Source organism: Eschrichtius robustus, chromosome 5 (assembly GCF_028021215.1).
Source record: "Eschrichtius robustus isolate mEscRob2 chromosome 5, mEscRob2.pri, whole genome shotgun sequence".
Taxonomy (NCBI): Eukaryota; Metazoa; Chordata; class Mammalia; order Artiodactyla; family Eschrichtiidae; genus Eschrichtius; species Eschrichtius robustus.
In genome coordinates this window covers 136,718,111-136,742,952 of record NC_090828.1, presented here as the reverse complement: position 1 = coordinate 136,742,952, position 24,842 = coordinate 136,718,111, and the positions used below count along the sequence as shown (strand labels likewise).

The window sequence follows — 24,842 nt, the reverse complement described above, 5'->3', positions numbered from 1 at the left end:
GGCTGCCTGAAATTCTGATACAGGGGTTATTGCCTGTTGGTCCAGGTGTGTGTGACTTGACGGGGGGGGGGGGGGGTGGGGGGGTGGGGGTGGTCTGGAGGCCAAGTGAGGGAGGGGTCCTGTTGGAAACCTGGGGATGGGGAGGGGCTGAGCTGGGTGCCCTCCGCTCTGGGCTGACCTCGGGCCCGGGCTGTGCCCCGCGGCGGTGCAGTCGTGCCCCTCCGTGAGGGCCACTCACAGGTACTGACCACCTCTTCTGGCCGGCATGAGGCGGCGGGCCTGCCTGGACACCGCACCCCAGTCCTGAGGGGCAGGCGTCCGTTGCCTCATTTTACAGATGAGGAAAGGGAGGCTCAGCATCCGCCAACTTGCCCAGGGTCACTTGGCCGGGTGACGGCCTTGGAGTAGGAAGTCAGGTCAGGAAGACCCGGTGGGGACAGCCAACACCTCCACCTGCCTTTCTCGTGGAGGCTGGCAGTTCCCGGCTGCTAGAGCTCGTGCTGCAATTTCCTTCCCGGCTCAGCGGCGCCCCCGGGGGGCCTGGCCCCAGGACCAGCGACACAGTTTGTACCACCGCTGTTCAAAAAGCAGCACAGTGGTGACGGCAGAGCAGCGAACCGAGCGTGGGCCCCGCGTGCCTGCACAGGTGGCAGCTGGTGGGCGGGCCAGCGCCTGCTCTCTGCTCCCGCCCCGTGCCCTCCGCCTCCCACCCCTGAAGGCTGCGTGCACCGCGCTCTCTCTGGGGCCGCAGACTTGGTTTCAGAATGCTTTCAGGCCGTTTCTGGTTTGTCGGGGTTTCTCTCCCCCTCCGCCACGTTAGGAGTTTTGGTGCTGGTCCCGCCGTGTGGTCCGCAGTGGCGCCTGCTCCCCTCCGCGGGTCCCTAGAAGCGCCCGCACTCGCTGCCCCTCGACGTGTCGCTCCGCTTGGCCAGGGCGACTGGGGTGCATGGAGTTTGGCCCGGGCCTGGGGGGGTTGGGGCCCCGGCCGTGGGTCAGGCGCCGGGCTTGGCCTGCGCGGAGGGGACGTGGGCGGGCCGGGTGGCGGGAGGTGGCCGAGGTGGCCGTCTCCCGGCATCGGCGCCGCCAGCACCTCTCCCTCCTGACTCCTCCTCAGGCCCCTCCCGGAGCCGCCTGGCTCGAGGCGAGGCGCCCGGGGGCTGTCACTGCAGCCGTGGGACCGCAGGCCGGGCGCTCACCCTTCCTTTAAAAGCCCCGACAGTGAGACGGGAACGCTGCCTGTGCGCCGCTCTCATGCAGACCGGGCGGCCTGGATAACTAGGTCGTAGCCCGACCACAGAGAGGCTTCTGGGGGACGGGGCTGGGCTCGCGTCCCTGCCCTGCTCCGCCTCTGCCTCCGCTGGGCCTGAGCTCCCCGCCCGCCCCGCCAGGCCCTGCCCTTACCTCTCTCGGCGGGTCTGGGGCGGCAGGTGGGCTGCAGCCTGTGGGTGGGTGGTGGGCTCCGTGCAGCTGTGGTGGAGGCCGGCTGGCTATTTAAGGAGAGGAGGCGAGGCTGCAGCCCCTCGGGCCCTGAAAGGCCGCTTCATTCCTGAGGGGTCCCCTGTGTGGTGGGCCACTCCTCTGGCTGCCTCTGCTGCCGCTGGGCCGTGAATATTCCAGTGTGTCCCAGCCGTTCCCCCCCCACCCCCCTGCCCCCAGCTGGGCCACCGAGCGTCACAGAGGCCGAGTGTGCGACTGTCTTCGAAGCCGCACAGTGGGCGCCGGCCGGGTGGGAGGCCTGGCTGGGACCGACAGACACAACAGGACGTTTCAGATCAGGGTAATTTCCTGGGGGGGTGGGGGTGGGGGTGGGGGAGGGGGCCAGGGAGGGGCTGGCCGCCATGGCAACGGGCCTGGGCGCCCAAACCCGCACTGGCCATCGGCAGAGGGGGTCTTGTGAATGGGGAGGGTGGGAGGCCGAGGAGTCTTGTTCGGTCCAATGAGAGGGGACTCTTTCAGGACGCTTGCTTAGGGTCCTTGTGTCCTGCCCCATATAATGAGGCCCCGTTTGGGTGTGCGGAATAAATCACGGCCTTTATCTCGAGCGGGGCCCAGCTGCAGGCTGCCTCATAATGGGGCGCTGTCTGTGCCTGTGGGGACCCGGAGGCCTGGCCCTCGCCTGTGTGGGCTCCTCCTCTGGACGGGAAGCCTGGGAAGACGGTCGCTGCGGCCCGCCGCCCACCTGCCCCACAGCTCCTCCGGGGAGTCCGGGAGTCTGCGGGGCGTTTGGATGTTGACAGTGGCTGCTCCTGAGACGGCTCCAGCAGAGCTTGGTTCTCCCCGTCTTTCCCAAAGTGATGCGTCCGGTAACACAGGGAACCGAATCACCATTCCTAATTTCAAAAGACTTTAAAAAACTTTTTAGTTACAATGTTGAAAGATGTACACAGCCATCACTGGGAAGTACCTGCCACAAGTACTGTCTGAAATGTCTGAATTTCTTTCGCACAATCCCGTGCACTTGGGATTACTGCCCATTTTACAGATGAGGAAACTGGGGCTCAGAGAGGTGGTGAGGTAACTGGCCAATGACAAACCAGTGGGGTGGCCGAGCCAGCATTTGGACTCAAGCGTGTGTCACTCTAAAACTCAGGCTGTACGCGTGTGTGTTTTGTTCTCTTCTTCTGTTGCAGCTCAGTGGTAAAATTCTCAGGTTCCATCTTCATTCTACCTGGGAAAAAATTCTGCAGGTTGCCCTTAGATCTGGTGCTGGGATCAGGTCTGTTGAAAAGACGTTTCCCGTCTGGGGTTCCGTCAAGAGAGCGGGACTGCGCAGTTCTGTCATGCCTGGGAGCCGGTGGGGTGTGCGGCCCCCCTCCCCGCTGTGGCCCGGGGTGGCTGTCTGGGAGAACTGGCTCATGGTGACTTGAAATGTGGGAGTCTGGCTGGCTGCTGTCGGGTGACTGATGGCAGTGGTTTTAAGGGCACTGACTGTTGCAACAGAATTTTGAGGAGTTGCGCTACTTTCTATATCTTTGAAACAAAAAGCGTTCCGTATGGGTTGCAAGTTGTCCTACTGCTGAAGACGAGTCACCAGGATTGGAGTGGGGTTGTAGGGAATAAATGCCCTGTCTGTGGCAGAGACGCAGTCGGCGGCAGGCGTGGGAGTGGCGAGGCCCCGCTGTGGCAGGAGGCCTGGGATGGGGCTGGGGCACGGGGTGTCTGGGGGAGAGTGGGGCGGGGAGAACCCACTGGGCTTCAGGGGTCTGGGGACGGAAGGGAGATGGGGACTGAAGCCACGGGCCACGTCTGTGGCCCCTGGGCCGGTAGAGTGAGCCGGGGGTCCCAGGCCAGGAGGCGACCTTCCAGTCTCGGTGGCCACGTCGTCGTGGGGAGATGACGCCCGCCGTCCTTCCCTTCTTGTCTTTTACAACCATTCACCCACGTACGCATCAGAAGACCTGTCCTGAGCCGCTGCCCTGGGTGGGGCACACAGGGTCCAGAAGAGCACAGCTGGGAGCTGGTCAGCGGCCTAGCAGGCGGCTGCTGGGCACTCCCTTGGGCCCCTTGCCCTTCACCCCGGGGAGCTAGGACACACTCAGGGCAAGCACAGGGCAGTCCAGACCCAAACGCGGTAGGAGGCACTGCGGTCAAGGGCATGGATGCTGAGTTGGCTGCCCTGGCACCTAGGATCTGCCCACCACACCTGCTTGGGGGTTCCTGAGTCTGAGAGTCAATCTCTTAAGTGGACTCCCTGACCTGCCTCTAACAGAGGCCCACACCGGTATCAGGTGGCCGGGAGGCTGGTGAGAGTGGGTTGGGGACCTGGAAAGGGAGGGAAGGAGGGCCCGGATGCTGAGAGCACTTGCAGACTGGGTGGCAGGTGGGGGATGGGAGCAGTGCACTGGGGCCTTTGTGCGTCTTCGCCGGGGGACCCTGAATCTAAATTGCTGCCGCCTTTGAGGCCCAAGGAAACAGAAACCATGTTGATTTCTCTCTCGGTGGAGACCGCAGCTGTGGCCCAATGGAGGGAGTAGCACCAGAAATTCCTCTGAGGTCTTCACAAAAAAGACTCTGTGATGACAGTTCCTGGGTCTGGGGGCCTCCATCTGACACAGCTGCGCTTGTCTTTGGAGACAGAGAGAGCCTGTAGACGTCCGGGTTCCTCTTTGTCGGGCCGACCCCTGAGGAAGCAGGCGTGCAGGCCCAACGGGCCTGGCACTCCTTGGCCCCTGGGCTGGGCACGAAAGTCACTATACGGTTACTCGTGTGTGTTAAAAGACATTTGAAAAATAAAATGAATTCTTCAGCAAATGTCCATGAAACGTCTGCTCTCGTCCACACACGATGTCCTAGGCTCAGAAAAAGCGTAAAGAAGAAAAGCACCACATTTGCTGTACTGTCCAAACACGGCAAACACCAGCATGCTGCCGTGTTTCCTTCTGGTCTTTGTCCCGTGCAGAGGCTCCTTTTAGAGGGTGCACCCGTGGCCTTCCCGGCCGCAGGACTGTTAGCTTGCTTTTCTGGACCACCGAGCTGAGCCCCCGAGGCTTCCCGGCAGGCGTCCGTTCAGGCTGCAGGCGGGGGCTGGGGGCGTCTTCTCCAGGGAGGTGGCCCAGGCTGCCTGGGGAGGAAGAGGAGCGCCTCTGCCCCTGACCCCCAGCTCACTGCTCACAGGCACCTGTGCCGACCCTGCCACAACCGTGAGAAGGCCAAGGGCCTGGGCAAGTACATCTGTCAGCGCTGCCACCTGGTCATCGACGAGCAGCCCCTCATGTTCAGGAATGATGCCCACCACCCGGACCACTTCAGCTGCACCCACTGCGGGTAGGGGCACAGCCGGGGCCCGGCGGACCGGGAAGGTGGAGAGCCGGGCGGAGGGGGGCCGGCCGCCCGGGGCAGTGACGGGGCGGGAGGGGAGCACCAGGGGGGCAGAGAGGGGCGTCCGGAGAGTGGGGTGCAGGGGCGGGTAGAATGGGTCCGGGAGGGCACTGCTGCAGGAAACGCGTCTCTCAGGGGAGGCTGATGGGAGGACTCACAGGTGAGGGTGGGTGAGGGAGGGCTGGGCCCCCCCCCCGGTGAAGCCGAGAGGAGGGAATCACAGGTGCGGAGGGTGAGCGTGAGGTGGGGCGGATGAGGGAGGAAGGAGAGGCCACGGAGCCATCCCCTCGTGCCGGTCCCAGACGCCCAGTCTGGTCTGGAGGGCGGGGGCCCGGGGAACAGATCTGTGCCGGACACAGGCCGCCTTCTGCAAGGGCCGGGCGGGAATCCTGTGCCCCGGGGCCCGTCTGGGGCACAGGAAGTCTCCAGAGAGAGCAGAGATGAAAGCGGCGCCTGTCCCGGGCGCTCTGCTGGGACCGAGCTGGTGGGGGGGTGGAGGTGGCGGGCGTGTCTCAGGAAGCTGCTTCCCTGGCGCTGAGGGGCTGGGGTGACCCTCCCAGCATGACAGGCCACGGAAGGGCAGGGTGGTCACCCGGGGGCTTCACGCTGTCTTCCAGGAAGGAGCTGACTGCAGAGGCCCGTGAGCTGAAGGGCGAGCTCTACTGCCTGCCCTGCCATGACAAGATGGGTGTCCCCATCTGTGGGGCCTGCCGCCGGCCCATCGAGGGCCGTGTGGTCAACGCGCTGGGCAAGCAGTGGCACGTGGAGGTGAGCGAGGCCAGCCCGGACAGCAGGTGGGCGCCCCGGCTCCCGTCCCCAGCCAGCCAGGCCCCGAAGCCCCTCCACACGCCCTCCAGCCCCCAGGCCGCGTGGCCGGCTCCCAGCGGGGACCTTCCTCGTGGGTGCTACCCCTCCTCACCCCTGGTCTGGGACAGGTCTGTCCACGGGACCCAGGAGACTTGAGCCCACAGGCCATGGCCGGGCAGGCACACCCCCTCCCCCCCTCCCCATCCTGGCCTTCTAGAGGATTCCAAAGTCATGAGAACACCTTGGGGACACTGGCCCGGGGTGCCCTGTGGGATTGCGGTTGACGGAAGTGGCTGCGTGTCTGGCCCACCTGCAGGCGAGGTGCTCAGGTGTGTCCGACCGGCTGTCCGGGAACACTCACCCCTGCGCCGGGGGCTCTGATGGCCTTAGGGACACCACCTGGCCGGGAGGCATGCAAGCCCGTGACCGGGCCAGCTCTGTGTCCCGCAGTCTCTGCCCTGGGCGGCCTGTTTGCGAGGGTCCTGGCGCGGCCCCCGGCCCCCCGGGGGAGGGTGAATCCTCACACGCCACAGCCTCCACGGGCGGAAGGTGTGTCCGGGGACCCTGGGCCCGTAGAGGTGGGCGCCAGAGGCAGACGGTGCAGCCCGCCACGGCCCGGGCACCTCGCCAGCGCCGACACGGGGGCCGAGGGCGCCCCGTGGGCCCGGGGCGGATGCAGCGCCACCGGGCATCAGGGAAGGAGTGGGGTCTGCTGACCAGGAGCAGTCCGTGGAGGTGTCAGCCCAGCGAGGCCCCCCGCCCACCAGCCTCCGCTTCCTGGCTGTGCGCTGGGAGGTCGCTCCAGGCCTGACGCTGCCCTCCCTGCCCACCCCCCCCCCCAGCACTTTGTCTGCGCCAAGTGTGAGAAGCCATTCCTGGGCCACCGGCACTATGAGAAGAAGGGCCTGGCCTACTGTGAGACCCACTACAACCAGGTAGGGCCCGGGGCAGGGGAGGCGGGGGCTGCGGGGAGCCGGCAGGGCGTGGGCTGTGTGAGTGGCAGGAGAGGACATGGGGCGGCCCCCGGGGCCCCGCCGTGGGTGCTGAGGCCAGGCCGGTGAGCTCAGGGTCTCGGGACCGGGGCAGCCCTCTGGGCCTCCGTGTCCCCATTTGAGAAACGTGCCTTGTGGCCCAGGCCTGGCCCGGGCACTGAATGAGATGGCAGTGTGAAGTCCTGGGCTCTCGGGGTGACGTGTACCACCATCTCCTCCCCCCTGCCAGGCCTGGCAAAGCTGCCCAGCTGTTCTGGCACAGAGGACAGGGTTACTGCCTTGCCCACACTTCTCAGGACACGGGCAGGAGCAAAGGGGCCTTAGGGGGAGCAATGCCTCCACCTGCTGTCTTTCCCAGGGGGGTAGTTTTGATGGGCCCTCAGGCCTGAGGCTGTGCCCTGGCAGGAGGCCCAGGTGGCTGATGAGAGCTGCCCTTTGTGGGGGTGGGTGCCACACCCCTGGCCCCGGGCTGGGGGCACGAATGCCTGCAGCGTGTTTAACACCCGCTCTGTCCACAGCTCTTCGGGGACGTCTGCTACACCTGCAGCCACGTGATCGAGGGCGATGGTAAGGCCCCTCTGTCCCCGCGCCCCCTTCCCGCCCCAGGCCCCGTTCCCCCGCGCTCTCTGGGCTGTGGGTCCTGCAGCTGCGCGCCCAGCTGGCCCTCCGTGTGCACAGCTGGGCCTGTGGCTGGCCTGGGGGCGCCGCTAAGCCCCCATCTGCCCCGCACAGTGGTGTCGGCCCTCAACAAGGCCTGGTGTGTGCACTGCTTCTCCTGTTCCACCTGCAACAGCCGGCTCACCCTGAAGTAAGTCGTGCTGGCTCCCGGGGGTCGGGGGCCAAGGGGGGCGGAGACCTGCAGGGCGTCCCCCCCCTCCCTCCTCCTGGGGCCCGTTGGGGGCTCGGGTTGGAGTCGGCTTGCCACGGGCTCTTCTCTTCATCGGACCTTCCCTGGGGATGCAGTGGGAGCAGGGGCAGCCCCAGCCCCAGCCCCGAGAAGGCAGGTCCAGGGAGGCACAGGGCACAGGGAGGTCCAGGCCCCAGGGCACAGAGGGAGGAAGAGTCACACGGCCCTCCAGCACCCGGAAGGGCGCTGGCCTCTGGGAGGGAGGGACGCTCCGGCTCAGGGAGCAGCGCGCTCAGAGCCAGAGGAGCCAGACCTCACCTAGGAGGCTGAGGGGGGAAGGCCAGCTGGAGCGGTGAGGGGAGGGGAGGTGCGGCCCGGCTTCTGAGGACAAGAGGGAAGGTTCTGGAGTTGCCGCATTCAAGAGAAGTCTCTAGGCAGAAAGGGAGGCCTGGAGGCCCATCTCCTCGTCTCCCATGGCGTCCGGCCAGAAGGTGCCCCCCGGACCTGGCCGGCTGGCGGGGGACAGGCTGCGGCAGGGGGAGGTGGTGGGCTCTGGGCCGGGGGTCCGAGGAGACCCCGGCTCTCCTGGCCGCTGCCCCTCCTCCCCAGGAACAAGTTCGTGGAGTTCGACATGAAGCCCGTGTGTAAGAGGTGCTACGAGAAGTTCCCGCTGGAGCTGAAGAAGCGGCTGAAGAAGCTGTCGGAGCTGGCAGCCCGCAGGGCGCAGCCCAAGTCCGCGGGCCTCCAGCCCGCCTGAGAGGCCCGCCCGCCGCCCGCTCCCGGCCCGTCGTCCTCCTGCCCCCCGCGGCTTCGCTGCCCGCCGCCCCCGCTGCCCGAACCTGTGGCCTCTCCCTGCCCGTCTCTCTGCTCAGCAGCTTCTTCCTCCCCGCCACAAGGCGTCCCGTCCCTCCCCGCCCTCCTTCCACGAGGCCAGAGGCCACGGGGCAGGGGCCTGGGCGTGGCAAGCCTGTGACAGGTCCTCGTCCACAGCCTCAGCCCGAGGTCTTCCAGGGACAGAAGTAGGGCCAGGGTCACCTGGGCCGGCCTGTCCTGACCTGTTCCATCCCCGCAGGAGGCCTCGTGGCTCACATGCTGTGGCAGCTTGGCCAGCCTCCGCCCCCCCGTGGCACGGGTGTAGCCCACGGCCAGGCGGCCGCCCGGACCCCAGGGCCACGTGGGTGGGCGCCCCCGGGGAACCACCCTGCGGTCCCCCAACCACGCACGCGCTCAGCCAAGCAGGAGCCTCGTGCCCAGACCGGGCCGGCAAGTCCTGTTCCTTCAGCCCATGCAGCAGCAGGAGGGCCCCGCTCACCCGCCGCCAGGGCACGCGCTGACTCCCTGGGTACGGCCTGGGGCCACGAGGTGGTGGGCTCTGGTGGGCGGCTCGTTCCTGCCCTCCGGGGAGGACACCGTGGGACCCTGGTGTTGGGACTCGCACTTGCACAACGAATGAAGGCTTCTCTACACGACCCCAGGGCTTGTGTGGTTCGTGACATTGCGGTGGACACGCTGCCGCGGGGTTAGGGAGACAGACGCCAGACTGGACAGGCGTCCCAGGGCCAGGCTGCCAACAGAGACCCTCAGTCCCTGAAGGCTGGCCCGGTGGGTGGAGTCGGGGGACAGGCTCCGACAGGGCGGGCCGGGGCCGTGGGCGCCCAGCCCAGGCTCCGAGGCCCTGCATCCAGCTCCGCTCTCGGGGCAGCGAAGCCAGCGGCCACCTCCACCAGACCCTCCTGGTGGCAGCCCATGTGCAGTGCCGGGCGGGGGAAGGAGGAAAGGTGTGCAGAGGGGCCTGTAGAAAGCATCTCTGCAGTCCGCTCCCTGAGAATGGAGCTGTCCTCTGCTGGGCCTGGACGGGCCGCAGTGCTGTTTGCTTTCCCTGGAAGGAACCCTTTGCTGGACCTCCTGCCCACCCGAGCCCCAGCCCAACCCTCGTCTCTCGCTGACACTCTCCCCACTGCTCCGCGGAAGTTTTATTGAACATTCCTGCAGGGGCGGGTCCTCCCTGTCATCCATCCGTCGGCCTGGAGGCCTGCCTGTCCCGGCCCTGCCCTTCGGCCCTCAGAGTCAGCACCTGGGGGAGGGGGCCCCTGGGGTGCCACAGGGGGGTGGTGCTGGGGGTTCTGGGGAGAGGGTGACTTGAAAGCCCGCCACCAGAGGGCAGGCTTTGGGCCCACAGAAGGGCCCTCGGGAAGTGCCACCAGGACCCCCCCGATTGCGGAGGCTGGCTGAACCGGAAAGAGGGCCCCGCTGCTAGGGATTGGCCGGGACTGAGGTCCGGGGGCCCCGCTGCTTGTTCACGGTGCTCAGCAGCTGCTGCACGTACGAGGTCAGCAGGTCGTCCATCTTGTAGCCCTGGACGGGGGGAAGGGTGGGGTGGGCGTCTGAGGGGTACAGCTAAGCGGGGCTTGGGCCAGCGCTTGCGGGGCCCAACCTCTGCCTCAGTGACACAGCGGGCAGGGCGTGAGGAGAGAAACAGGGCTCCTGCGCCCGGGCCCCAAGTCCCCTTTCCTCCCTGAGACCACAGGCCCCCCCTGCCAGGCCTTGTTGCCCCCCGGGGTGACACGCCCAACCCTTCCTGAGCTGCACCTCCTTCCTCTGCCGGCCCAGCCTGGCCTGCCCACCCCAGGCATGGGGGCCACGTCCTCCCAGGGAGCAACTCGCCCGGTGGCCAGGGGCGTTGGGTCAGGGTCAGGGAGACCCAGTGTCCGGAGCCTCTGGGTCCTTTGCGTGTGGGCTGGGAGGAGCCCCCCGGGCCTCGGGCTCACCAGAGAGGTCTCACACAGCAGGCGGCTGCCCCGGCCCAGGCTCCCCAGCACCATGTGGAAGTAGGTACTGCCGCTGCTCCAGCTGGCAATCTTGGTGAAGGGGTAGGTGGTGAGCAGGTCCTGGGGGCACAGCGGGCGGGGGGTAGGAGCCAACCAAAGCCCAGACGGCCCAGGGGCCCTGAGTCTGAGCTGCTGCCCGGGGTCCTCCAGAGCCCACGGGGCCATGTGTGGGAGGCCAGGAGGGCCGCCCCACCTGCGCAGGGGCCCCAGGACCCTGGCGCGGTCCCCGGGGTCCTGCCACTACCTTGGTCTTGGGGTGGATGAGCAGAACCCCGTGCCGGTTGATGGCGATGACGATGATGTCCGGGTAGGAGGGCTCCGAGCTTTGCTGGGGAGGGAGGTGGTCACGGTGATCACAGCGCAGCCTGGGAGGCCAGGCGGCCCCTCCCCGAGACGCACGCACGCACGCACACAGGTGCACGCCCGCTCCCCCAGACCTGGCCGCTGGCCCTGCCCGTGGCGTGTTTGGAGGAGAAGCTCAGGCTGCTGGGGCCAGAGCCGGGCGGGGCCTGCGTGGCCAGGATGGCCGGGCTTGGGGCGGCGCACCCTACCTTCACCTCGAAGAAGGCGGACCCGAAGGTGGGCCACCGGCAGATCCACTTCAGGAAGGCCACCTTGGCCTCCTCCACTGTCATGTCCCTGTGCTTGTCACAGGCCAGGAGGATGCGCTGGGGGAAGCAAGGGCCAGTGAGGGCCTGAGTGGAGGCCACTGCCCGACTGGGCTGCCACACAAGGCCCCGAGGTCCTGGCCCAGAGCGGCAGCTGCTGCCTGAGGCCGTGGACAGCGCGGGGAAGGTGCCACAGCGGACCCAGGCCACCCCCCACGGTGGCACCTGGGTGGGGTCCCCGTAGGGGCAGCAGCCGAGGGCCCCCTCCCCAGCCCCTGCCAGAGACCTTCTTCCATTCCTCTGAGGACATCAGACGTGTGAGGTTCTCAGGCACGAGTTCCCTCAGGACCTTGGGCATGCTAGCTAGCTGGGACCGGTCATTGCCAAACTGGGCCTTGTAGATGAGGCCTGCCAGGTGGACGGCATCCTCCTGCGAACACTTGTGGAACCCACGCAGGTACTTGGGCAGCTCCTGGGTGAAGCACAAGCTGGACTTCAGGCTGCAGCCGCCCCCGGCTTCACACTCATGTGATAGCCCGCCCTCATCCAGGAGACCGAGCCCGCAAAAAGCTAAGGTCATCAGGGTAAGATGTCCCGCAGAGGGAAGGCCGCTGAGTGGAGGCAGGGCTCCCTGCCGTCTCGCCGTGGAGGCTGAGGCCTGCTCTACCCCTTCAGGGCAAGGGCCAGTGCTCCACGGGCTGCAGGACCCCCTGCGCCTCCCCGCCCCGGCAGGCACGCTGCAGGTGCTGGTACGGCCGCTGTCTCCAGACGCCGCTGTCCCTCTGCTCCTGGCTCCAGAGCCCTCAGGGGCGCGGCCGGCCCACCGTGAGGCCCTGGCCGGGAGCTGGGTGCCCAGGGGCAAGGGGGCCATGCTCCACTCTCAGGGCAGGTGTGGGCTGGAGCAAGGGTGGTCCCAACGCCCACCAGGAGGGGCGGCCCGGGTACCTGATGGTAATGGAGTATGGTGTCTGCCTTCACATCTCTCCCTGGGGCCACGCTGAGCCACAGTTTCCGCATGAAGTACACCTGGTAGGGGAGCGTCACAGCGGCCCCTGGACAGGGGCGGCAATGAGCACCAAGCCTGTCCCCGGCCCAGCAGGCCCGGGGCGCTGCCCGCCCACCCCCGCACCCTGCCCCTTGGCCCCTCGCATCGCCGCTGTGTTTGCTACAGCGGCCTCCCCAGCTGGAAAGCCTCCACACCTCTTCCTCCCTGGCCCCCAGCTCTTCCTCATCCCTCAAGATGAGTGTAGAAGCCCCCTCCTCCAGGAACATTCCCGGATCTCCCCGAGGGGTCAGGCCCCGTTCCGCCCTCCCTGCCCCCATGCACCCTCCATCACCCGCAGTCCCGCCATGTGTTCTAGGCCTGCCGCATGCCCGGCCCCTGCCGGAATTGGGAGAGCTCCAGGGGCAGGGCCTGACCGCCTGGCCCCGGGCCTGGCCTACCCATGACCCAGGATACATGAAGGGGAATGAGAATGAATGAATAAATGAATGGGCATAGCCATGCAGGAGTGGCCTGGGGAGCCGCCTGACCCTGGCCCAGGAGGCAGACAAACCCTGCCCCGCTTCACATCCCCGCAACACCCCTTCCCCGCCCCACCTCTCCTTCCCGGCCTCCCGGCCCCTCCCTTCCTCGCCCCCCTCCTCCTTCCTGGGCCCTCCCCTCCTTCCCGGCCCCATCCCTCCTTGCCGGTCCCACCCCTCCCTGCCGACCCCACCCCTCCTTCCCCACCCCTCCCCTCCCCTCCCCTCCTTCCCGGCCCCTCCCCTCCTTCCCCGCCCCACCCCTCCTTTCTGGCCCCAGCCTGCCCCACAGAGCCCTCCTCTCACCTTCCTTCTGGGGCTTGTTCTTCTTCACCCAGTCGGCCACCTGCCTCAAGGAGTCAAAGAAGAAGTCTCCCTCCTTCTGGCTGATGACCTGAGGCAGGTGGACAGGAGGGCACAGGGAGGCATGCAGGTGTGCGGCATCCAGGGACCCATCTCTAGCCTGGGAGGCTAGGTGCGGCACTGGGGCTCCGACCCCTCCCGCCTACGTCCCTTCAGTCTGTGTGCCGCGGGGGGCCCGGCCCAGCGCAGGTGGGAGACCCCCGCCCGGCCGCCCTCCCTCCCGGCCCCTGGCCTGCTGGGCCGCGCACCTTGTCCGCGATCTTGATGAAGAGGCTGCAGCCCTCCCAGGAGGCGAGCTGCAGCCGGGCCGCGATGCCGTCGCATGCCTCCCGCACCCGGGTGTTGGTGCCCACCTCCAGCATCTGGGCAGAGAGGGGGCAGGGGGATGCCTCAGGACGCGGCTCGGCCCGGGGTGACCCTCAACAGCCTGCTGGCTGGGGCTGGGCTCGCGCCTGCCCTGTCCTGAGAAGGGCAAGACTCCCTCTCTGGAAACCTGGCCGGATGTGTGCACTGTTTGGTCACAGGGCTCGCTGTCTTGGGGTCCCAAGGGTCCCAGCCTTTTGAACTTGCTCTGAGAGCCTGCCGCCAGACTGTGGGAGCTTTGTCAAGGCCACAGTCCGCTTGGGGAGGGCTGTGAGGGCCCCCTCGCTGCACTGCTGCCCCTTGGCCGAGGGTCTCCCGCCTCCCACCTGTCTCCTCCGCCGTCCCCAGAGGCCGACTGGGCTCTGTCCGCAGGCACCCCATGGCGGCCCTTGCTCACCGTGTCCCGGGGCCGGGTCGGAAGCCTGAGGGGCCCCCAGGCCCTGGGACTCAGCCCTGTTGCCCAGCCCTGTGGCCTCTTCTCCCCTGTGCCCGGCCTGGAATGCCCCCCCACACCTTTGGGACGTCCGGACTCCTGACTGCACTACAGCCGCCCCCGGGGCCCATCCCTCCCCTGTGCGGCCCGGGGCACCTGAGGGCGCCCAGCACTCAGTTCATGCTCATGGGGACCGGGGTGGGGCGAGGCGGTAGTTTCGGGGGAGACGGGGCAGGGCTAGGAGAGCGCTGAAGGGGAGACCATCCGCTCTGTATTGGAAACAGCCGTGTCCGGCGGTGTCTCCCGGCTCTCTTTGGGTGACCCCCGTGGGGAGGGACCTTGCTCTGGCTGCGGGTCCCTGGGGGGTGCAGGGGCTCACCTCGCTCGTGTTGTTGGGCAAGCAGATCTTGTGGCACATGCGGGAGATGTTCTGCTCCACGGCCTCCACCTCCACCTGGTGCGGGGGCTGCTTCCGGGGCCCCGTCCTGGAGCAGACAGTGCACGCTGCACCTGCCGCCCGACACCCTCACCTGGGCCCAGCCCGTCACCAGCCTCTAAGCTAAGCTCTGCGCCAGGTACAAAACAAAAGCCAACCCTGAGACCACCGCCGTTCCCTGGGGGCTGCCCTGCCTACGGTGCTGGGCACATGGCCTAGGGGAGGCAGCAGCGGCCAGCCTGGCCTCCCCTCCCAGGTGCCCCGAGGTTCTGAGGACACACATGGGGAGGGGACCCAGGCTGGCCAGGGGTCCTGGGCCCGGCGCCAGTAGGCAGGGTGGGTCGTGTCCTCGTTCCCACACAGCTGGGCGGGGGGTTGGGGATGGGGACAGCCACCTTCCCCACCGCGACCCAGGCTGCCACTCACTGTCACGTCTGCTCACCAGGTCACCCCCCCCTCTCCCACAGACACAGGAGACCAAGCCAGGGCTGGAGGGCAGGCAGAGCCGGGGAAGAACTGCAGGACGGGCTGGCAGGGATGGGTCTGAGCTCAACTCCCGTGGGCTGGGCTAGGGGGACACACAGGTGGCTGGGGACATCAAGGCCGTCCTGTGGCCTCAGGGCAGTTCCTTCTCTGCCCTGGACAGGCAGCCACGGGGGCCTAGGAGCTGTCAGGCGCACCTCAGGACCCTCTGGATGCGGCGGCTGCAGTCGGGGGCCAGCAGCTCCCTTCTCCGCGTGTCTGTGAACTTCTGGGCGTGGGGCAGCAGTGCCTTGCCGGGCGGGAAGAGGCCGGTGCAGAGCCACAGCAGCTGCCAGCCCCGCTCCTCGCTGTGCCTGCAGGTGGAGCGCTGGTCAGCCCAGGAGGGGCCCCTCCCGGAAGCCCGGGCCAGCCAGGCACCTCGGGGAGATGGGGCTTCTTAGGATTTATGCTATGAGCTGAGGCCTGCCTGAGGCCCTGGGCAAGGCAGCCGCTGCCCTGCTGCCAATGCCACCAGGGCTTCCCTGCCCACGAGAAGGGGAGGGGGTGCTATCGTGCCCATCTTGTGGAGTAGGGCACGAGGTTTAGAGAGGCCAGGGCCTGCCCAGGTGACAAAGGAGAGGGGGGAAGAGGCAGGGCCCAGGGCAGGTCTGCCTCCCCGCCGGCTCTGGCCAGCCCAGGAAGTCGGGGACACACCGGGTCCCAACCTTCCCACCGTTACCGCGAGGGTCGCCTCTATGAGGGGCCGCCTCCCCCTCTGAACAGCGGACACAGCCTCGGGGGCTGGGGCGAGGCCTGAGGGGGCCCTGGGCACGGCAACCCGCGCGCGCGGTGCCCTCCGCCCCTCCCCGGTCCCCACAGACCTCTTGGTGTTGTGCGTCAGCTGCTTCAAGATCTGGCAGTAAACCTCATCCTGCAGGGCCGCCTGCTGCAGGGCCGCCGAGAAGATCTGGTCGGTGAGCTCCAGGGAGGTCCAGGCCTTCCGAGAGGGGTAGTCGCCCATGTACCTGAGGATGGGTGCGGCCGTCAAGGAGAACGCGCCGGCGGGGCTGCCTGTCACCGCTGACCCCCGAGCCTCGCCCCACGCGGACCCTGGGGCAGCGCTGTGCCCTGGGAGATCTGGCCCCCTGGCGGGCGGCTGCGGGGCCGGGGCAGGCTGGCCGGGAAAGGATATCGATGAAGATCCGACAGGCGACGTCCCGCAGCTCGGCGTCGGCGTGGACGCGCCTGAGCAGAGGCTGCCGCAGCGGCTCGGCTGAGTGGGCCCACAGGCGGCCCCGGGTCCGGGCCAGGGGCAGCACGGCTCTGCTGACCGTCTCCTTCTCTGGGACCCTGTCCGGGATCGAGGCGGGGGTGAGGGCCCTCCTCAGGCCTCCTCTGCCCGTGCTCCTCTCTGTCCCCTCCCCACCACGAGCCACGCGCACACAGTGGCAGGAGAGCCCCGGGCTCCAGTGCAGGTCCCCACGGGGAGGCCCTCTGTGCCCACAGCACGCAGCTCAGAAACGGGGTGGTCGTGGGAGGGTCAGAGGGTCCCCTCCCTGCCCAGCGAGGCCAGGCGGGCAGTGCACCTGCTTTCATGGCCTCCGGCCCCCGGGGAGCAGAGAGAGGCTGCTTGGGGTGGGTTCTGGGGGTGGGCAGGGCAGTCACCTAAAAAACTCATAGGAGAATTCCTCCAGGGTGTGCAGCTTCTCCTCAGGCTGCTCCTCGGGGGCCGGCTCTGCGGGCCGCCCCTCCTGGGCTGCCAGCTTCCGCTTCTCTGGTGGCATGGCCAGCAAGCTCTGTGAGGGCATGGGTCTGTGGGTGTCCAGGAGCCCCTGCCCACTAGCTCCTCCTGGCCTGGTTGCCTCAGGGACTCGGGAGGGGCCGGCCCACAGGGCTGGATAGGCCTGGGTCTACCCTTCTTGTGTCACCTGCTGTGTGACCCAGGATGAGTGACTCAACGTCTCTGAACCTGTTTCCTTTCCCTTAGGAGGGCTCTCAGGCCCACCACGCTCCCCTTCCCTGGGGCACCTCTCCTCAGGGACATCTCTCACCCTGACCCTGACAGCCTGGCCCCCGACCTCCTTCCGGCCTCAGCACAAGTGCCAGTCCCTCAGGGATACCTTCCCAGACAGGGCAAGCCCCCGCCCTAGGATTTGCTCCCATAACAACAGGTACTTCTTCTTGGTGGCACTTCGTTCACTTGCCATCAAGTCGTCATTCGTCCCAGTGCTCCTTGAGGGCGGAGATACTACTGTGTTCAATCCTGTACTGCAGGCGCGGGGCACGCAGTTGGCACTCAATACATGCACGCTGGAAGGCCTGTCTGTCCTGTCTCCCTGGGGGGCTGGTCTTGGGGGCTGGGGTGGGGTGGCTGTCAGGGGTAGAGAGACTTGAGCCCCCCTGGGTCAGAGTTTAAATGAGGCTGAGACAAGGACGGATGCATCCCCAGGACACTCCCTGGTGGGAGGGGTGGAAGGAATGCCCACTGATTGAGCACCTACTGAATGCCGAGCGCTGCGCCAGGCACTCACTGCACAAGCACTTCCTGCCTCTCCATCACCCCAGAAGGACGATGGGGCTGGCAGAGCTGACGTGATTGCCCAGGATCTGTGAGGTGGGTCCCCGGCCCCTGAGCTAGGACCCCACGCCGGGCATCTCGGCCACTTCCCCAGGTGCCCACGGGTGCCTAGCTGAGGGCAGGGGAGCATATGAGTTACCAGCAGCTGTGCTGAGGGCTTGGTGACCGTTGGGATGGTGTAGAGGCAGGCCGTGGGCACCAGCCCCGTCTTCTTGGTCCTGTCATTCTGGGCCAGGGTCCAGTTCTCAGAGGTCAGCAGCCCCTGCTTCTCTGTCAGGATCAGCAAGTCCCCCTTCTTGAAGGGCAGGAGGGTGGCATCCTCTACAAATCCAGGTCACACAGACACACACACGGGGCAGAGAAGACGCCGTTTCCCAAGGGCTCAGCGGAGGCCACAGGCTGTGCTGGCATCCTGTGGGCCATCTCCTTTGACCGGTGGGGAAATGGAGACGCAAAGCAATGGGCCCAAGGCCACCCTGACAGTGAGCTGGTGGTGGGATTCCCAGAGCTCTGGCCCTCAGGGGGCCTGGACAGGCACAGAGCCTGGGGTGGCAGGAGCTGGGGAGACCTGCTCAGACGCCTGACCAGGAGATGGCTGGCAAGCCGGGAGGGAGGTGGACCAAGGGAACAGAACACCAGCTGGCAGTCACCAAGCCTGCCCGGGAGCTGGGTGACCTCTCTGAGCCTGTTTCCTCAACTGTAAAATGAAGAGTCATTCCTCCCTCCTGGGGCTGTTGTGAGGATGGAATGGGCCCCAGGGACAAAGCTTCTGCTGACGTTTCTTACTGCACTTAAGACCCTGTGCACAGCCCTCCCCTGCCCCCTCCCTCCTGAAGCCTGATTTCCAGCTGTGCTCAGGGAAGCCGTGGCCGAGAACTCGACTGCCCGGGCTCACCCCGCCCGCAATCCCCCTCTGAGCTGTGTGGCCCTGGACAAGTTGCGCCCCTTCTCTGAGCCTCCAGTCCTTGCCTGTAAAATGGGACAACAGGGCAGCTGTGGGGATGGTGGGCAAGGCACGGGCGGGTGGCCCAGCTGTTCTCTGCAGGTGAGGGCGCGAGGACAGCCCTCAGCGCACTTCACTTTGGAGGGTTTGAGACCCCTCCCCGAGTCCCCTCATCTTGCACATGGGAAGGCCTTGCCTACCGCTGCCCCCCGAGTGCTTGGTGGCCTCTCTCCCTCTCTCTGCTCGAGTCCTTGTGCCCCGCCTGCCACGTGACCACCGGGACCTGGCACGAGCAAGCCACCCACCTTCACTGGGTCCCCTCCCCACCTGGCTGGGTACCTGTGGCTTTCCTGTCCTGCAGGGCCATGGCGAACACGGACCTCTCCTTCAAGCCCTCCAGAAACATGGCCACCAGCTCGGCGATGGCCACGCTGCTGGGGGACCTGAACTCGAACTCCTCTTCGTGCAGCGTGAAGAGCGCCAGCCTCTGCCCACCCTGGGCCTCCCTGAGGGGGAAAGGGGGCAATGTGACCGGAGGTCTACTCCACCCTCCCCCTGGGTCAGCCCCTCGACAGCCTCGGAGGGGTGACCCGCCTGCGTTGCAGATGAGGAAACCGAGCAGCGAGTCCAGAGCCGTGGCAGGGCCAGGGGCTGCGAGCAAGTCTGCCCCAGTCCCAGGCCCCGCTGTGCGTGTGGGCAGGTGAGCCAGAGCTTAGGCTCCCATGGGCTCCAAACGCAGTGGTGGTATTGAGCCCCAGTCTGTGGGTCAGCTCCGGGCAGGCAAGGTGGTGGCCAGCGTGGAGGGCCACCACGGGGCCACCGCAAAGAACGGTGGCGCTGAGATGGAGCACCAGCCTGGGCGAGCTTGGGCGAGCTACCCAGCCTCTATGTGCTTCCGTTCATTTATCTGCAGACTGGGGGTGCCGGGGGGACTTACTGGCATAGCAGAGCGCGCCCAGAACGGTGTGCCTCAGTGAGTGGTGGCCAGCCTGCGCCCTGCACACACCGGTAATGACCACAGTGGTCATGCCACAGCGGGCTGTGCTTTAACCAAGCAGGGGCTCTGGCAGGGCACAAGCAGGCCTTCCCGAAGGGCACGGAGGCCTTCTCAGAAGGTGAGAGCCATGGAGAGCACGGGGACAGGGCGTCCGAGGTCCCACCAGGCGTGCAAGGCCGCCCTCGTGCTGTTCTGTGCCCTGCACACGCAGCCTTGTCCCTCGCTCCCTCTCCCAGATGGCTGGCACCTCCGCGTCAGTGGTTCCCACCCGTGAGAAGGGAAGGAGCCTATAGGTGAACGTGCACCCTGGAGGCTGCAAGCTTATGTGCCCCTTTCCAGGGGGCCTGGGTTCTAAAGGAAGCTTGAGAAGGCAACGCGTGATGTGCAGACACAGTGCTGGCCCTGGGACAGTGGAAGGTGGGTCCCGATCCAACGGCCATCACACCACACGTGTGATGTGGTATGAGCCAGCCGGGCTCCGAGGGACAATGTCCCTCCTCCTCTCCCTGTCTCTCCTGCAGCCTCCAAGGGCTGAGGCTGTGGGGAGAGAGAGATTTGGGGCCTCTCCCCTCAGGGCGCCCACCTGTCGGTGGTCACGCTCATGACCTCTAGGAAAGAGAGTTCTAGCAGCATCTTCTCCTTCTGGTCCAGGAAGTACAGCCCCTTCCAGTTAACAGCCAAGATCAGCTGGGCCCTGGGCAGTCGGGGGCCTGGCGGACGGAGACAGAAGTGTGAAGCCTGGGCTGGCCCGGGGTGTGGGCCCAGCCGCACCCTCTTACCCGGTCAGACACCGTTACCTGAGAGTGTGGTGACCTCAAAGAGCCGGGAGAAGAGCAGCGGCCACTTCAGGCAGGCGGTGTCCACCACCTGCTCCTGCACGGCCAGTGGCGTGGCCCGCTTCTGGGTGTATGGCGCCTGCTCGGGGGACATGATGATGCGTCACCTCCGTCACTCATCATCCCCCACCTAACTACTCACCCAGCGCCCAGGGCGCTCATTCGCTGGATCATTCTGTGAAGCCTCTGCCTAAAGCCAGGCCAGTGCCGGCGAGGGCTGGGTGGGAGGCTCTGGTGGGCTGGGGAGGACCCCTCACGGGCGGTTTTGAGAAGGAAGGAAGGCTTTCCCCTCCCCAGCATCAGAGCTCCAGAGGCTGTAGGGCCAGGCTCCTGCTCGCTGCCTCAGCCTGGAAGACCGTGAGGGTCACGTGCAGGTGTCTGCGGGCCCCCGTCTGCGGGCTCAGGCGGGCTCTCGCCGACACTGGCCTCAAGGGGCTGCATGTTGCTCCGTGCCCAAGGCCAACCATGGTGTGTGTGTGTCCGTGTGTTGCTGGTGCCCCCTCTGCCTCTCTTCTGCGGAGCTCTTCGTCTGCACATTTGGGAGGCGTCTTTCAGGCACCTTCACCTCAAACCACCCCCCCCCCCCACCAAGTCTGGTCTCACCTTCCTTCCTCCCCTGTCCTCGGCTTTTCCCCACCTTCACCCTTCCCTCTCCCCATCTCACTGCTCTGTGCTCATCGCTGGCTGTAACATCCAACTGAGCTTTCTTGTTAGTGTGTTGAGTAAAATGCTATTTCTCTTGTTCCTACTTTAAAAGGTGGTTGGGTAACATTCAGATACTGGATTGGGGGATGTAAATTGATACATCCTACCTGAGACTTGGCAGTATGCAACGGGTGTCAAGGACTTTAGAACATTCACACACTCTGAAATCCCTTTTCTAGAAATTGATCCTGATGAAATAACCGGCAAACATACAAAAGTTGTATCTACAAAGAGGTTCGCCTTGCTGTTTTAACAGTGGAAAATGGGGCATGACCTTAACATTCATCAGTAGGAATCAGTGAAGTGAATTATAACTCATGAATACAGTACTATGCAGCCCTTAAAAACAGAGAGATCGGTATTTAGTGACACAGAAGTAGGGACCCAAACTATTAAGTGAAGTAAAGAAGCATGTTTTAAAGTTATCTAATGATAATCCTATTTTTATTTTTTAAAAAAGGTGTGTTTCAGGCTTCCCTAGTGGTGCAGTGGTTAAGAATCCGCCTGCCAATGCAGGGGACACGGGTTCGAGCCCTGGTCCAGGAAGATCCCACATGCCTCGGAGCAACTAAGCCCGTGCGCCACAGCTACTGAGCCTGCGCTCTAGAGCCCGTGAGCCACAACTACTGAGCCCGTGTGCCACAACTACTGAACCCGCGTGCCTAGAGCCCGTGCTCTGCAATGAAAGAAGCCACCGTAATGAGAAGCCTGCACACCGCAAGGAAGAGTAGCCCCTGCTCGCCGCAACTAGAGAAAGCCCATGTGCAACAATGAAGACCCAACGCAGCCAAAAAAAAAGGCGTGTTTCTCTCACTCCAATCATATGCACGTCTCCGTTGTGTACGTGTGAATAAGGCAGTCTAGAAGGACACACGCCACAAGCTTAAGAGGGATGAGCGCTTTGATGTGATATTATTGGTGATTTCCCTGTTGTTTTTGTATTTGTCTGTATTTTCTGGTTTATTTGGTAATGCCCAGGTTTTAAGTGTTTAATGGAAAAAAATCAGTGAAACTATGTCCACTTCGGAAAGAGTGTGGTGTGAATTTCCTAATTCTTTACTCTCACCCCAACTCCCCCTTCCCAAATTACGAAGCCACTTCTCACTCATGCTCATCTGGGGTCGTGTGCCTCTCTTGTTCCCCTCCGTCTCGTACTAGCCCTAAAACGTCCATGGTCTCTCCCCTGTAAACACGTCCACTCAGGCTGGGAAACAACAGAAACAACCAACAGGGTTTGCTTCCCCAAATTCCCGTTCAAGGATTGTCCCCAAGGTATGCTAGCCACTGCCTTGTGGAACAGGGCATCTGTGGTCAAGCTTGTGTGGGGAACACTGGGTAAGACAATCAGGCTTCTGTCCTGCAGGACTTCTTAGAGCCTTTCCTAAGGGCTGTGCACTGTGACACCCTGAGAGCAGGACAGAGCAAGCTGCATCCCCCGCCGCAGGCGTACAGGGCCCTTGTCCACGGACCCACTTTGAGCCCCTCCTTCTGTGTTGCCAGAAAGGAGAGCGTGTTGCTTGGTCATCCTCCCTGCCCTTCTCCGCACTTGGATGGGCCCTGCTGCCACTCCCCCCGGGGCTTATCTCCCTGCCACTGGGCTGTCAACCCCTGCCAAACAGGCGCCATGCTGCCTTCGTATTTCCCACTGCCTGTCCTGTTCTTTCTTGGCCCCCAGTGCAAGTTAATGCAGGGGAGGCATTAACCAAAGGGCTGTATCCTCAGTAACCCCCCGTGCACAGTTCTCCTGCAGCAGCTGCGCCAGCCAGCCAGGTCCTCAGAGATGCCTTTGCACCCTCAGGCCAGGCTGCAGAGCAAAGCACCCTATGAGGAAGGAGGCTCTGACAGAGGGGCGGGCTGGGGACAGCCCTGTGGGGAGGGGCAGAGAGACAGGGGGACTGAACCAGACAGCCTGTCTTTGTCCCCTCTTGGGGTGGAAGTTCAGGAGCAGCAGAAACCTCCGCTGGTGCAGGCGATCCCGAGAACACGAGTGGGCGTTGGGAGGTGCAGGCAGAGGCTTGGGGAGGAGGCTGTGCGCCTCCGGGAGCCGCCTTCACTTGGTGCGGGCTGACCAAGCAGGGGTAGGAGAGGGGCAGCCCTCCCTGCTGTCCAGAGCCAGCCCCGGGCACACAGGGCCCAGCAAGGGGACACCGTAAGGCCTGGGGCCAGGATGGGGCCTCACAGGGCGGGACTGGTGCCGAGGCAAGGGCGTGCTCGCGGTCAGCAGCTGGGCCCAGCCCGACGCTGCAGTGGAGACCAGTGCGGGGCTGAGCTGCCCTGACCTATGCAGGATGCCACCGTGGAAGGAGGAGGGAAGACGGAACGGGCCTGTCAGAGGGAGTGGACCTGAACGAGACTCTTTAAACCTGAAGAGACAGGGCTCTGCTGAGCGGCAAGTTAGTCTCCCAACCCCCCATGAGTGGGGACTCGTAACGGGGTCTCCAACCGTTCTACACACCCAGGGCCCCCAGGGCCCCAAAAAGAGCTGCACAGCCCGAGTGCACAGGCTCTGGGGGGCTGACCTCAGCGTGGGCGGCGGTGACCAGGCTGGCCCACTCCTCTGGGGTCTTGGTCCTGTACAGCTTGGCGGGGACACAGCTGGGCAGCAGCTCCCGGACGGCCTGGCTCCCCACCGAGGTGCCAAGCTGCACGTAGCAGTGTTGGGCCAGCAGTTGCACCAGCTCTTCCTCCTGCACAGCCCGGGGGACACACAGCGGGCGGGGGTGGGGGGTGATGGCATTGAGAGCCCACCCTCCCCCAGGACGCTCTCGCCCCGGCACAGCAGAGGTGACCAGCCACCTCCGCTAGGCAGGACCTGCCCCTCCCCCACCACGGCAGAACCTCCGCGGGCCCCGACTGGGCCCCGACGTGGGCTGGGCTCCGGCTGGCAGGCAGGGACCTCCCAGTGGCCTTGGCCTGAGCCCTGCGGGGCTTCTGCTTGAGGACAAGGGGGGGATCCCCTGTGGCCCTCTCTCAGCCCTCCGGAGCCAGAGAATGTGTGGGAGGGAGCTCTGAGGCCTGGGTGGAGCCCCAAACACTGCTGTCTGAGTGGGGTGAGTGTGGGCGAGGCCTTTACCCTGTCTCCCCGAGTCCTCACTGGGCAAAGGTGACCAGTGGCCACCCCTGTGTGGCCTCTGCGGGACTCATGTGGGTGGAAGCCTGTGTAAGGCACCAGCATGCACAGCACAGAGCAGGGCTCCTGCTCCAAGTAGCCCTGTTCTTCCGGGGAGACCAAAACCTTGCCCGGCCACCTAGCTGCCTGCCCTCTGGGCCCCCTTTTCCCCTCGCCCCTGCCTCTCCCTGCCCACTGCCGCATTCCAGGCCGGCCTCCAGGACTGCCATGGCTGCCTCCGACCTCCAGGGCAGCACCCTCCGATTCAGGCCCGGGAGGTCTGCACCCACTGAACAGGTGCAGTGCTGCCCTAGGACTTCAGGTGCACGAGCTCCCTTCCCTCGAGTCTCACAAACATACAGAAAGCTCAGGTGACTCTGCACTTTCCAGATGAGGGCCAGAGGCTCAGAGAGGTGACCTAACGTTCCAAGGTCACACTGCCAGGAAGAGGCACAGGTGGGACCTGAACTCAAGTGCCGGGGCTCCAAGGCCATGTTCTTGACCCCCAGGCCCTGCTGCCCCATAAGCAGCTGCCCTGGTGAGGCCAGGTGGGCTTGGGGCTGATGGGGGGGGGTCTCCCCACCTGCTGCAGGTGCCCCAAACCCCAGAGGCTTGAGCAAACCTATGGCTGAGGGGCGAGATGGAGGCGGCCGGGCAGGGACAGCTGCGCCCGGAGGGGCCCAGTGACCTGCACTGGCGGACGCACCCCCGGGCCCACTCCTCTCCCCTGGCCGCCTGCCCTCCACGCTCCCCACGGGCATCCCTGGTGGCCGCAGCCCAGCTGCCCTTGCTCCGTCCCCGCCGCCCCTGCGCTGGAACAGGGCGCTTCCTCAGGCTGTCTGATGGGTGGGTCTTCAGGGCCCTGACGGCCGCGGCCCCCTCACCTTCTCGAAGCTGTACTCGCCGGACCAGACTCCGTGGAGGACTTGGTGGTAAATGAGCTGGGTGCTGACCGGGTCCTCCCGGGAGTCGTGCCACGGGGTGAAGAACTCCTTCCGGAAGTAGAGGCGCCAGGGCGCCTGGCGCTCGCTCTCGCCCCTCTCCCGGGCCAGCTGCTCACACTGGGCCATGGCGTCCATCACGTGGTCGCGCCCGCTGCCCAGCGACCAGAACTGAGGCCAGAATCGGGGCGGCAGGGGTGAGAGACTGCTGCGTGTCAGGCCGCCCCACCTGCCCTTGGCACGCAGAGGACA

General features: G+C 65.6%; 2 protein-coding genes across 2 annotated transcripts in view; one reads left to right on the top strand and one right to left on the bottom strand.

Annotated features, from left to right (window-relative positions):
• The window catches only part of LIMS2 (LIM zinc finger domain containing 2), a 35,820-nt gene extending 26,887 nt beyond the window's left edge, over window positions 1-8,933 (top strand). The window contains exons 5-10 of the mRNA XM_068545307.1: window positions 4,615-4,764; window positions 5,436-5,586; window positions 6,468-6,560; window positions 7,136-7,184; window positions 7,350-7,425; window positions 8,074-8,933. Of these exons, the coding sequence (XP_068401408.1) occupies window positions 4,615-4,764; window positions 5,436-5,586; window positions 6,468-6,560; window positions 7,136-7,184; window positions 7,350-7,425; window positions 8,074-8,221 (667 nt within the window). The 3' untranslated portion in view covers window positions 8,222-8,933. The remainder of the gene's footprint in view (window positions 1-4,614; window positions 4,765-5,435; window positions 5,587-6,467; window positions 6,561-7,135; window positions 7,185-7,349; window positions 7,426-8,073) is intronic.
• A 784-nt stretch (window positions 8,934-9,717) lies between these two features.
• MYO7B (myosin VIIB) overlaps window positions 9,718-24,842 on the bottom strand; it is a 101,129-nt gene continuing 86,004 nt past the window's right edge. The window contains exons 30-48 of the mRNA XM_068543694.1: window positions 24,534-24,761; window positions 23,060-23,227; window positions 19,797-19,914; window positions 19,583-19,709; window positions 18,342-18,508; window positions 17,199-17,380; window positions 16,147-16,277; window positions 15,674-15,831; window positions 15,363-15,516; window positions 14,700-14,855; window positions 13,963-14,068; window positions 13,036-13,149; window positions 12,731-12,818; window positions 11,846-11,952; window positions 11,187-11,372; window positions 10,844-10,960; window positions 10,537-10,620; window positions 10,233-10,352; window positions 9,718-9,819 (exon numbers count right to left, since the gene is read on the bottom strand). Of these exons, the coding sequence (XP_068399795.1) occupies window positions 9,718-9,819; window positions 10,233-10,352; window positions 10,537-10,620; window positions 10,844-10,960; window positions 11,187-11,372; window positions 11,846-11,952; window positions 12,731-12,818; window positions 13,036-13,149; window positions 13,963-14,068; window positions 14,700-14,855; window positions 15,363-15,516; window positions 15,674-15,831; window positions 16,147-16,277; window positions 17,199-17,380; window positions 18,342-18,508; window positions 19,583-19,709; window positions 19,797-19,914; window positions 23,060-23,227; window positions 24,534-24,761 (2,613 nt within the window). The remainder of the gene's footprint in view (window positions 9,820-10,232; window positions 10,353-10,536; window positions 10,621-10,843; window positions 10,961-11,186; window positions 11,373-11,845; window positions 11,953-12,730; window positions 12,819-13,035; window positions 13,150-13,962; window positions 14,069-14,699; window positions 14,856-15,362; window positions 15,517-15,673; window positions 15,832-16,146; window positions 16,278-17,198; window positions 17,381-18,341; window positions 18,509-19,582; window positions 19,710-19,796; window positions 19,915-23,059; window positions 23,228-24,533; window positions 24,762-24,842) is intronic.